Source organism: Cervus canadensis, chromosome 32 (genome assembly GCF_019320065.1).
Source record: "Cervus canadensis isolate Bull #8, Minnesota chromosome 32, ASM1932006v1, whole genome shotgun sequence".
Taxonomy (NCBI): Eukaryota; Metazoa; Chordata; class Mammalia; order Artiodactyla; family Cervidae; genus Cervus; species Cervus canadensis.
Window position 1 is genome coordinate 10,092,288 of NC_057417.1, and position 10,649 is coordinate 10,102,936.

At 50.1% G+C, this 10,649-nt stretch overlaps 1 protein-coding gene across 1 annotated transcript; it reads right to left on the reverse strand.

The window, feature by feature from the left end:
• Window positions 1–1,848: 1,848 nt before the first annotated feature.
• Window positions 1,849–9,241, reverse strand: LOC122433334 (meiosis regulator and mRNA stability factor 1-like). Its single transcript, XM_043456166.1, has 5 exons — window positions 9,010–9,241; window positions 7,996–8,056; window positions 7,786–7,911; window positions 6,299–6,469; window positions 1,849–4,427 (listed from the first exon to the last, which is right to left on the reverse strand). Exons 1-5 carry the CDS (start codon window positions 9,097–9,099, stop codon window positions 4,183–4,185), a joined length of 693 nt encoding a protein of 230 aa, XP_043312101.1. The 5' UTR covers window positions 9,100–9,241; the 3' UTR covers window positions 1,849–4,182.
• Window positions 9,242–10,649: the final 1,408 nt, after the last annotated feature.

The following is a 10,649-nucleotide window of genomic DNA, read 5'->3' on the forward strand; positions in this document are numbered from 1 at the left end:
TCAGGAAGACTTTCAGCAGAGGTGGAAGGGCCACCCTGACCTCTGCAGCGCCCCTAACTGGTTCACCAGCATGGAATGAGGGGCCCAGTGGCTGGGTCCTTAGCCTCAACTACAGATGTCTCTTCCCCTTTCCTCCTCTGGCCCCTGAACTCCCCATTTCCAAAGCCTTCCTTCCCAGGAGCTGTGGCTCGTTCCCTTCATCTCGCTGAGGGAAGGTCTGGCCCTCGACCTCTGATCTTGTCCCACACGCCTGAAGATTGAGGGGCTTGCTTTCCCACCAGTTCTGTGATTTGCCGACTGCCTCCCAGAGGCAGCCACAGTGTGAGGTGTTGATTGCTCAGTCATGTCTGAGTCTTTGCGACCCCGTGGACTGTAGCCAGGCTCCGCTGTCCTTGGGATTCTCCAGGCAAGAATACTGGAGTGGGTAGCCACTCCCTTCTCTGGGGGATCTTCCCAATCCAGGCACCGAACCCGGGTCTCCTGCATTGCAGGCAGATTCTTTACTGTCTGAGCCACCAGTGAAGCCCAAGGGCAACCAGGTCTCCTCGTATTTCCACCTAAGCTGTGCCCCAAGGCTGCCTAGAACTCTGCTGGGAAAGACTCCACACTTGGGCCTTGCAAGTACTAATCCAAACAAGCCCCTTGGCTCCGTCTCCACTGCATCTCTCCCCCAAGAGTGAGTTAGACCAGGCTGATGCTGTAACCACACATGCAGCTGGGAGACTGGCGAGCGACTGTATGTATGAGCCTGAAGTACAGCCACACAGGAGGGTGTGAGGTCAAGTAACACAGTGATGGAGACCCCGCTGACCGCTGGTTTACAGGGCAGAGTCGTGTTCCTGCTTCTCCCGAGTCCCAGAGCCACTATGTGACCTGTCTCCAGTGTAGACGGGAGCTATGGCAGGTCACTGCTGTGGGGGGTGGGGGTGGGGGCTGGGATGTTTGTGATGGTCTGATGACTCGGACCCTGCCCATATGAAGCAGCTAGAAACCAGAGAAGCGAAGTTTCAAAGCACGAGGCTCCTCACGGAAGAGGCAACACACAGGTCAGCTGCACATCGCAGTCAGTCCTAGAAGGTCACATCTGTCTCTCGTGTGGATGGGTCTGCTTTCACTCTGTCTGTGTCTGCTAGGCTGCATTTCCAGGTGGGAAATACAACCAAGATGAATGTGATGCCCTGTTTCAACCACCAATCGAGACGTTCCAAATTCCCTTGCCCCGACTAAAGGGGCACAGTGGCCTCTCAAGTTTTCCGGCAAAAACTGGCTACAGTGAAAGGTGTTTTGAAAGGACTGCCAAAGGTTTTTAAGAGACCATTAGTGTTGAACTTTAAAAAAATTGCCCTTCATCAAGAATCAATTTATCTAGAAGTTCAAGTCTCTTCTGCGTCCTTTTCAAAATCTTGAAAGGGGGGTGGATGGGTGGGTGGGGAGTAACAGTGGTCTCAGGAAAAGGGCTTCATAATGGTGAAAGAAATCTTTTCTAAATAGGCTTATTCAAAAAGCAAGCCTGGCAGTGACCAAAACCAAGGATGTCTGCAAAATGCATTTCTTTCCCAGGGAGAGAGTTCCCAAGTTTTATAACCAGAGGGTATTTTGTGATTACTGTATTTTCCTCACATGATTATAAGCTGGAGTGAGGCTGGAAACCCCGGAGGGTCCTGACCACAAAGTGCCAACAGTCCAGTCACCTGTTGGGGCCAGATGCCAAACTCAAAGGGGCTCCACGATGCCAGACCCATCTACTTCCCACCTCACAGATTCCCAGAGGGGATGAGAAGCTGACAGAAGTGGGGTACAATCCCTCCCCGCCCCAAACGAACAGAACATTCACTTGGGGAACTCAAGTGTGATGCTTGCTTTTAAAGTTTATTGACAACTGTTTGGTCCCAACACACAAAACAGCACTTGAACCACAAAAGAAGTGTTCAAACAAAGTAGACAGTTGAGAAAAACATCTCTTCCCCCCAAATCAATTCAAAACAAACAGTGCAAGATGGGAAAGGGGGTTTTGGTGATAACTTTTTTTTTTAAACAGATAAATCTGATATATTCTTTCCACCCAGAAATAAAGTATTTCATTGTCTTAATTCTCATACGTCATTTTGTCACATCAATTAAGCCTCTAGATAAAAAAATAGATAGCAACTGGACTGGCCGTTGTGGAGTACATTACGGACACCATGAGCTTTGCACATCTTCAAACGGCGACTGTTAAAGAGTCACGCACCCGTCCCAGGCTCCTGGCGACTCCAGTGAATGGTTCGACCACACCAACACAACAGCGCACAACTCGTCTCTTCTTTGTCTGGTGCCCAAAGAAGCTGCTCTTTGAGGCTGTTCCAAGTGACTTGTAATGGTGCCTTGGGCATTTTTTAAGTCCACTTTCTCTACCTTCAAGCAAAACTAAAGTCCACATGTGCAAATTCAGCCTTACAAAATCTTAGAATAAGGCCACTGATGTTCTCAACACCACCTTCATCATAATGTTTAAAAAGCTTTCTAAAAAAAAGTGCACCTCTGCATTTCACTGACTGTCACACTATGTCTATAGAGGACATGCCTTCAGGAAGACTGAGTGCCACGATGCCTACAAGGCTTTCCCAGGCCCGCTCCATCTTGTTCGGGGCTGTGTGCTGAGAACTGGGACTCGTTGGCTTCATTGAAAAGATTTGGGGAACAAAAAGTCTTACTTGTAAAAAATCTCTCAATAGCCCTTATTTTGTGGCATTTTATCAAAATGCTGGCTATGAAATCAGAGCCCATTTTCTGGCTTTCTAGAAGTTACAAAATAGAATCATTTCCCCAAAAGAAACCATCTAACTAGTGGAAGACCTTATGCCAACAGGTTTTTTGCTGCTCTATGAATGAATCCGCCTTTTTGCCCAACAAATACAACCCATTGTAAATGTCAGGTTTCTCCAGGAGGCGTAAGAGGCCGCCAGTCACCGGATGCCTCAGCCACCTCAAGGCGAAGGTCACTCCACAGGGCAGTGCTCCCTCAAAGGCTGGCTTTCCATAAATGCCAACATCAGACACCACAAAAAAAAACAAACCCAAACATGCTTCCAAGAGCGAGAAGTAACAGTAAAAGCAGACGCTATTAAAAGACACTGAGTTAACAAACACATAGTCACATGCACACGAAGCTTCCCAGCTATCAAAACCAGCTTTAAAATTACGAATACAAGGTTAAGTTGATCAACCTTGGCCTTCCTATGTATAGATAGAATTTCTGCCTCTTCCTAGTGGAAAGAGCATCGATACCGTTCCTGTCAAAAGTACCTCCCTCCTCGCCTCTGATTTGTAATTTATGCATTTGATGCATATTCTAGAAAATCAGACTCTCTTCCCAATGCTGCCTCTCGACACACAATAATGTGTGTTGGAATTCAAATGCTGACTTTTAAATTCATGACACCAAGACCATCTTCTTTTCCTTAACCTAATCCATGTCAAACTGGAACTTAACATAAAAGGGAAGCTTAAAACATCCTTGACTCTCTAGAAAGCTCAATGGAACCCCAAAGTGGAAACATTTTAAAAAATTTGAGATGAAGCCACATTTGTCAACTACAGACATAGCTAAATAAAAAAACAAGGCACACTTACAAGTCACATGGAAGCCAGGAGCCTTCGCATCCAACCAGGACATACACTCCTCCTGCCTTGCCCACCCTCTTCAGTGAGTGATCGCGTAGGATCACCAAACAGACTTTTGCTTCATCTTCTCATGCATTTGACTAATACTGTCTGAACACATCAGTAAACACAGGCTTAGAGACTACGTTACACTACATGTAAGATTTTACCACTGGTGTGGCTTGATGGAAGTAAGACCACTTCCTTCGAGCTGAGTTCTCCCTGCTGTCTTCTTACGGAACACCATTCATTATACTTTGTAATAATTAAGAAAAATTTGTTAAAATATATTAAGGATTCTTTAACAAATGCCAGGATATTTTTTTTTTCCCAAACAAGTGGGGGAGAAAAAGAAAAGAAAGAAAAACTTCAGCTTAAAGCCGCATTCAATGTAAAAGAAACAAAACGTACAGAACATGTCTAAAGATGAAGTAAGTGGCTTCTAGGGGGAAAACAGAAAAGGTTGTGTTTTTTGAACCTGCTTTTGTGTGCAGAATCAGACAGTGTTTTCCCATCCTAATTCTATGTTCAAAACGAGACTCAAAGCTTGGTTATAGGTGCAAAGGAAAAGTTGGCTGCCAATTTTACTCTATTTTTGGGTTGCTTTTTGGCTGGGCTTTCCATGGGGTCCTTGCTGAGCAGCGACTCTGGGGTTTCCGAGGAGGGGCTGGGAGGCGCTGGGACAGCTGCCAACACACCGGGTGAGCTCGGATCAGGGGGCAGGTTTTCGTTCTTTACTGGTACTGGAATTTCAATTTTCTCTTCTTGGTTTAAAATCATAATTTCTGTAAACACAGGAAAGCAAAACACATTCAGTTCTAGGACCTGGCGGCAGTGCTGATTTTCAGTTCCTCTCGTTTCTCAAAAATTAATCCCCGATCCTCTAATTCACACTTTAGCTCTGAGGCCAATACCAGGTATCACTTAAGTCAAGCATTTAAAAACTGCGTCTCTGCTTTTCCTTGAATAACAAAACTTCAGAGACTGTCATTTTGGGCTACAAGTCAATGGGCAGTCCGCAGTTTAAAAATACTTTTTTCTGCTTTCTCTGCCCATTCATTCTCTGTCAGGTAGTGGAGGACCCAGAAAGCCACATGTGACCTAAAGACTTTCAGACCAAAAGGGCCCTGATATATCCTCCTGCTCTCAAGGGATCTAAGGTGGGGGAGGGAGGCGCACGGGCAGGCAGAGATAAGGCGAGAACCACACAGTCAGAAGTACCCTCAGAAAGCCAGGAAGAGGGACTTCCCTGGGGGCCCAGTGGTTGAGAATCCCCCTGGCACTGCAGGGGACGCAGGTCTGACCCCTGCTCGGGGAACTGGGATCTCACAGGCCATGGGGCTCCCGAGCCTGTGCACCACAACTGGAGTCCGGGCGCCACAACGGAGGGTCCTGCACGATGCAGTGACGATCCCGCGTGCCACAACTAAGACCCGACAGAGCCAAATAAATACACAAACATGTATTTTTTAAATTCCAGGAAGAGAAGCAGCCCGGTTTTCCTGCAACGCCCACAGACTGTCTTTCTCTGGCTGAGCTGCAAGTACCGATGATTAGCCCGCTGTGTGGCCAGAGCCACGTCACTTGGAAGGGATGTGTCCTGCACCTCGGGCTCCCACTGCGTGTGCAAGGGGCTTCCACACCGAAGGTTCACAGAGGCCCAGAGTGACGGCAGGGACGCAGAGCCTCAGCTCAGCTCTCAGGCTGACACTCTCGGGGAGAAATGATGGACAGACCTGCCAACACCACTCAAGATTATTTCTCTCCCCATCACACAGGGATGGCTGAACTCAGTACGCTATACACACCGAGGTTACACCCACGGAAGAGCTACCATCAATTTCCTATCAAGTCTACGCTTGCAGGGACACCACCCCTGCCGTCGCCACAGCCCAGGTCCACCCAGCAGCCAGGGAGGTTCACGTCTCCCTACCCATCTTCCAGACAAACAGCCTCTTTCAGGTTCTTTCTCTGGGAGACGGGGCCAGAGGCTGGTAAGAAGATTGAGGCCTGTGGTCAGCAGCGTCAGCAGAGCAGGGAAGGACCCATCATGACAGAGGAGACGCTGGGGGAAGGCCCTCCTTGGACACGGCAGGCAGGCCAGCCTCTCGGGGGCCGGCAATACGGCACGAAGACGAGAGACCGGGGCTCCAGTCCTGGCTCTGCCCCTTCCTGGCCGGCCAGCCTGGGGCCCGGGCCACCTCTGGCTGTGGCACAAGCTGGGCTTCAAGCCGCAGATGCCCCCTCCCTCCCCTGCTCACAGCCCCCTGGAGCCCCAGGACCCTGAGACCGTCAGCTCGTGTCTGGTGACGGGCGGGGGTTGCCCCTGGAGCTGCTGTGCTTTACAAAGTGGGGAGCACAGCCCGGGAGGCCCCCGCGTGCTGCTCCGTGGGTGCCCCCTCCAGCCAGGCTGCAGTGCCCTCAAGACCACTGTCGGGCCCTGGCCTGCTGCTTCGCCAGCACCTCAGGCTGTGAGCCCAGCCCCGCAGGAAAGCTGACAGGACAAGGGTCTGGAATAATCCTCACAGGTATTTTGTGCCTGAAAACGTAGAGTCACTCCCTACTTGCATCACACAGTTAACATCTTGCCGTGAAGTGTTTGCTGCTTGACTAAAGCCACAGAGAACCCGCCCCGCAGTGACACAGAGTCTCCTACCTGAAGGCTCCTGAGGGTGCTCCTCAAACCAGATGAGATCGGCAGCCTGGAGGACCACGGGATCCGGCCTCAGCTGCGGGGACGGCAGGCAGGAGGGGACGGGCGCGCACAGGAGGTCCACCGGGGAGTCGTTGGCCAGCCGCAGGAGCTCCTGCTCCGCAGGATGGGGCCCTGGGGGAAGGCGGGCGGGGCGGGAGGGGGCTGCTCAGGATGAGGCGGCTGCGGCCCAGGCCTGAGGCTCGCCTTCTCCCTGACTCCCTGAGGTCAGGAAGTACTCAAGAACGCAAGTTAAAAAAAAAAAACCCATTAACAGAAAGGTCTGAGTCCTCTCTTTGGTAAGTGAAATGCCGCAGCCAGGACCGCCCGATTTGTGTTCTTATGAACAGCAAAGGACAATTAAAAAGCCCATAGTAAGCACCTGAAAGGCGCAAACATTCAGAATTAGAGGACTCGGGTCCCAGTTCTGTCGCTGCCTCCCTGCGCACTCTCAGGTAAGCAGCTACTTCTGGAATTTCAGTTCTCGGTTAGGATGCAGGTGACCGCTGAAGGCTGTGCTGACAGCCTGAGAGGACGCGCCTCATCCAGGTGCTTTGTGGAACTGTAAACCACTCCAGGGCTGATCACCCGATCAACACAGGGCACAGCAGAGCCTCTAACTATTTAAAGCGACTCGCAGAGCCCCAAGATAAAGTGGCAATGGGCGCACAAGTCAAGGGAGCTGATCCCCACCTCGTACACAGAAAGTGCCACATAAAGTCAGGGTGCCTCAAGGATATTCCTCAGTAACACTAGTCCTGTCAACTCTTTCCCAGGGAAGTCCTACGACCCAGACTCCCCGACACAACTTCAGTCAGGGGTCAGGTTCCACAGCCCCCTTCCCCGCCAGCCCCTGACCTTAGCCTTCTGTGTCCTTGCCCTGGCCACTCTTGGCAAGAATCTTGGGAAGTCAGTTTAGAGAAATCCCCTCGTCCTTGATATCTCATCAAGCTCCTCATTCCACCCAATCCCAACCTTTGGGGTCTAAGAACCCTCTCAGGTCGGCTGGAATCCCCCGAGCCTGACATCCTCTCTTGGGAGTTTCCCGGTCACCGACGCCCTGGCTCTGCTCCTTGACTGTAAGCGTCACTGGTCCTTGCCTGAAGAGCTAAGCTCCATCTCCCTTTCCGAGGGCAGCAGAGCTGATCCCACTGCAACTGTCTTCAAATATTTTAACAAGCGTCAGAGTCGCTTTAACATCTGAACACGTCTGCCATACTGTTGTGACAGGGGCTACCAACAGCCTTCAAGAGACTTAACTGGTCGGCCATCAAATGCAGGCCAGTTTTCTCTGTTATTAACCAAACACCAGGCTCCTTTGGGAAATATACCAACGCTTCCCTTTAAAGAATGAAGATGGTCCTGCGTGTCATCCTTTCCCCTGACCCACTCTGACTCCACCCCAAGCCCTGTCCTGGAAACATCACCAGCTTTGGTTTTCCCTCTCTCACCATCGCCACCCACTCCGAGTCTGAGTTCCGAGGCCGGGGGAGACTCGGGCACCTCCAGGATGCGCTCGGGAGCTGAGGGCTGGGTCTCGTGACTGGCAGGGGGAAGACCGAGTGAACTCACGCGACCTGGAGGACAGAAAACACCCATCAGAGGGGGAGCAGGTGAGAGACCCAGGGCTTGTGAAGGGGGCAGGGATGGGGCGTACTTACTTTTCATGTCATTTTTTAACACTACAATTCTCTTATGACCATGTCCTTTTATCCAGACGACCTGCACACAAGACATACTATTGGTTATGAAGTGGAAAAGGAGGGGAAATAAACCCTAAAGTTATATGTTTGGTAACATACTTAAACATACTAGGATTTAAAAAGTAATGCCACAAAAAATTTTTCAGCACTTTGTTTTAAAGCAACAGAAGATGGAAACACACGCCCCTTATAAAAGCTGTGTAGTCGTAGAAATCATGAGATTCAGTTTCACTCCTTATGGCTCTAAAGACATCACCTCCCAAATACCAGCTCTGGTATATAAATGAAGTTGGTTCTCACAAGGGAGCTCTTACCAGCTTCTCCAGATACTACGTTTACATTAAAAAGAATGAATGGCTCCCCCATGCCCCTCGAGCTAAAGCTCACTAAACCTAAAACAAAGACCCCTACCTAATCACGCTGCCCCCGCCTCTGCCAAGAAAGGGGCGGCAGTGGCCCGTGGTTCCCAGCGCTTCCCCTCACGGGCTTCTGTCACCAAGTCCCTCACCTCGGCTCTCCAGCTGTCCCAGCCTCGTGTCCTCTCCCACTTCAAATGTCAGGCTCCTCCTCCCCTCCTGGTTCTCTCCACTCCTCCACGGATGGCAACCCCAGGCTCCTGCCCTCTCCCCACGGAGTCCCCCGCCTCCATAACTGAGGCAGGCACCCGCTGCTCCCCCCCAACTTCTCACTGCTCTGCACCTGTGCACAATGCCCGCCCCCTCCCCTCTTCATCGCGTGGTTAATCAGCTTCTGCACATCGTGAGGACTCTGCTCTGGGATCCCTGGGCCTGGGGGTGAGCCCATGCCTGGTCCTCCTCTGATGATTTTAACAAAGGTTTGCAGAATGAAGAAGAAACACTAAAATCATTTTTTTTTTTTTTTCGGCCAACAGTATGTATGTTAGTTCAAAATGCCTGCCTTTTCATTCTGTCCAAGAGAGGACACCCTTCAAGAAACTCAGAAAACTCCCACCTGCGGGATGGCTCCCAACAGCTCCTCCACACTACCGAAGCCGTATGTCTTGGGCTGCAGTGTTTCTCCGACATACTTGGTATAGGCCATGGAAAATTCATGAAGGAAAAGCTGCTGGTAGTGGTAAGTATGAAGCAAAGACCGAACGTTCTTGGCAAACAAATAGAGACTTGTGAGCTTCACGCACTCCTCTGTCTTGTCATTAGTAAAAACCTGGTCCAGGAGAAAACAGCAGTATTAGAAACTTCCAGAGTGACAGGTCCTGCCTCCTGGGAGAGAGGGTCTCTGAGAGTGAGGAGAGATGCCAAGTCAAACTTGAAAATGGGTCACAGGCCAGGGAGGAGGGGAGCCTGATTCAAGCATCTCCTCCAAGAGAGGACTATAGCCTTGAGCAAACTCTAATTCTGTCTGCAGGTCTCCGGCAGCAGACGTCTGAAGAAATGGTATGTCAGAAAGCATGGAAACTGGTAAACTCAATGAAAGGAGGCAGTGAAGAGGGAGAGCGGACCCGCAGGCAAACAGAGCGGCAGCAGACAGTGGGGACTGAGGCCACCCACCCTCATCTCCCCAGGGACCCTGGGATGCGGGGCGACGACTTCAGTGTCCTTTAAACAACAAAAGCACAAAACTCTTCTGTCCTCAAGAAAGTAAATGAACCTCTTTACATAAGACTTTCAGTCTTGAACTTGCCCTCCCTGGTATCTCTGAGAGAAGGGATCTTTCCCAGCCTTAGCTGGCCAGGGAAAGCCTTTTGTCCTGGAATGTCATGTAACTAGTGTTCATACATTAGTTCACACTTGTTTTGATGTGTGTCCAACCCTTTCGTGACCCCTTGGACTGTAGCCCGCCAGGCTCCTCTGTCCACGGAACTCTGCAGGCAAGAGCGGGTTGCCATTTCCTACTCTAGGGGAGCTTCCTGACCCAGGAATTGAACCACCTCTCTTGCCTTTCCTGAACTAACAGGCTGATTCTTTACCGCAAGCGCCACCTGGGAAGCCCTAGGTGTCCTTTCCATATAGGAAATTCACAAGAGTGTGGATTTATAGCCATGGGGGCTGAGAGGGACACCCAGAGCAGGGGGAATTCTTGTCAAACAGACCTAACAGAAATCTTGCAGAAGGCAGGCTAGGATGATCAAATAACAATGGCGGTAAGTTCTCTCCAAACTGGGCGAGCAGGCTCACCAGGTATGGTCTAGAAGGTGGTTAAGGGAGCTTGATTAATGTTTGCCCAAGGAGAGAGCTTTTAAATTATTTAATTATCAATCGCGTGGTCATATGGCAACAATCATTTTCTTACATCGCTGATTTAGTTAATATCCTAGTTAGAAACAATTTCTTTGGGGGGACTATATTAGGTTTCTGGTATTAAAGTTACTTTAGGTTCATAAAAGAAGTGGTGTGCTTCCTTTTTTTTTTTTTTTCCCAGGTGACCTAGAAGAGGTTTTTAAAAAGTTGGAGTTATTTGTTCTTTAGGTGAGCTGAAACTCAGTTCTTAACCCATCTAGTTCTGGTGCCTTTGGGGTTTTGGGGTTTTTTTTTTGCCATACCTCAGGGCATGCAAGGATCATACTTTTCCTGAGCACACCCCCTACAGTGGAAGCTCAAAGCCCTAACCATTGGACTGCCAGGGAAGTCCCC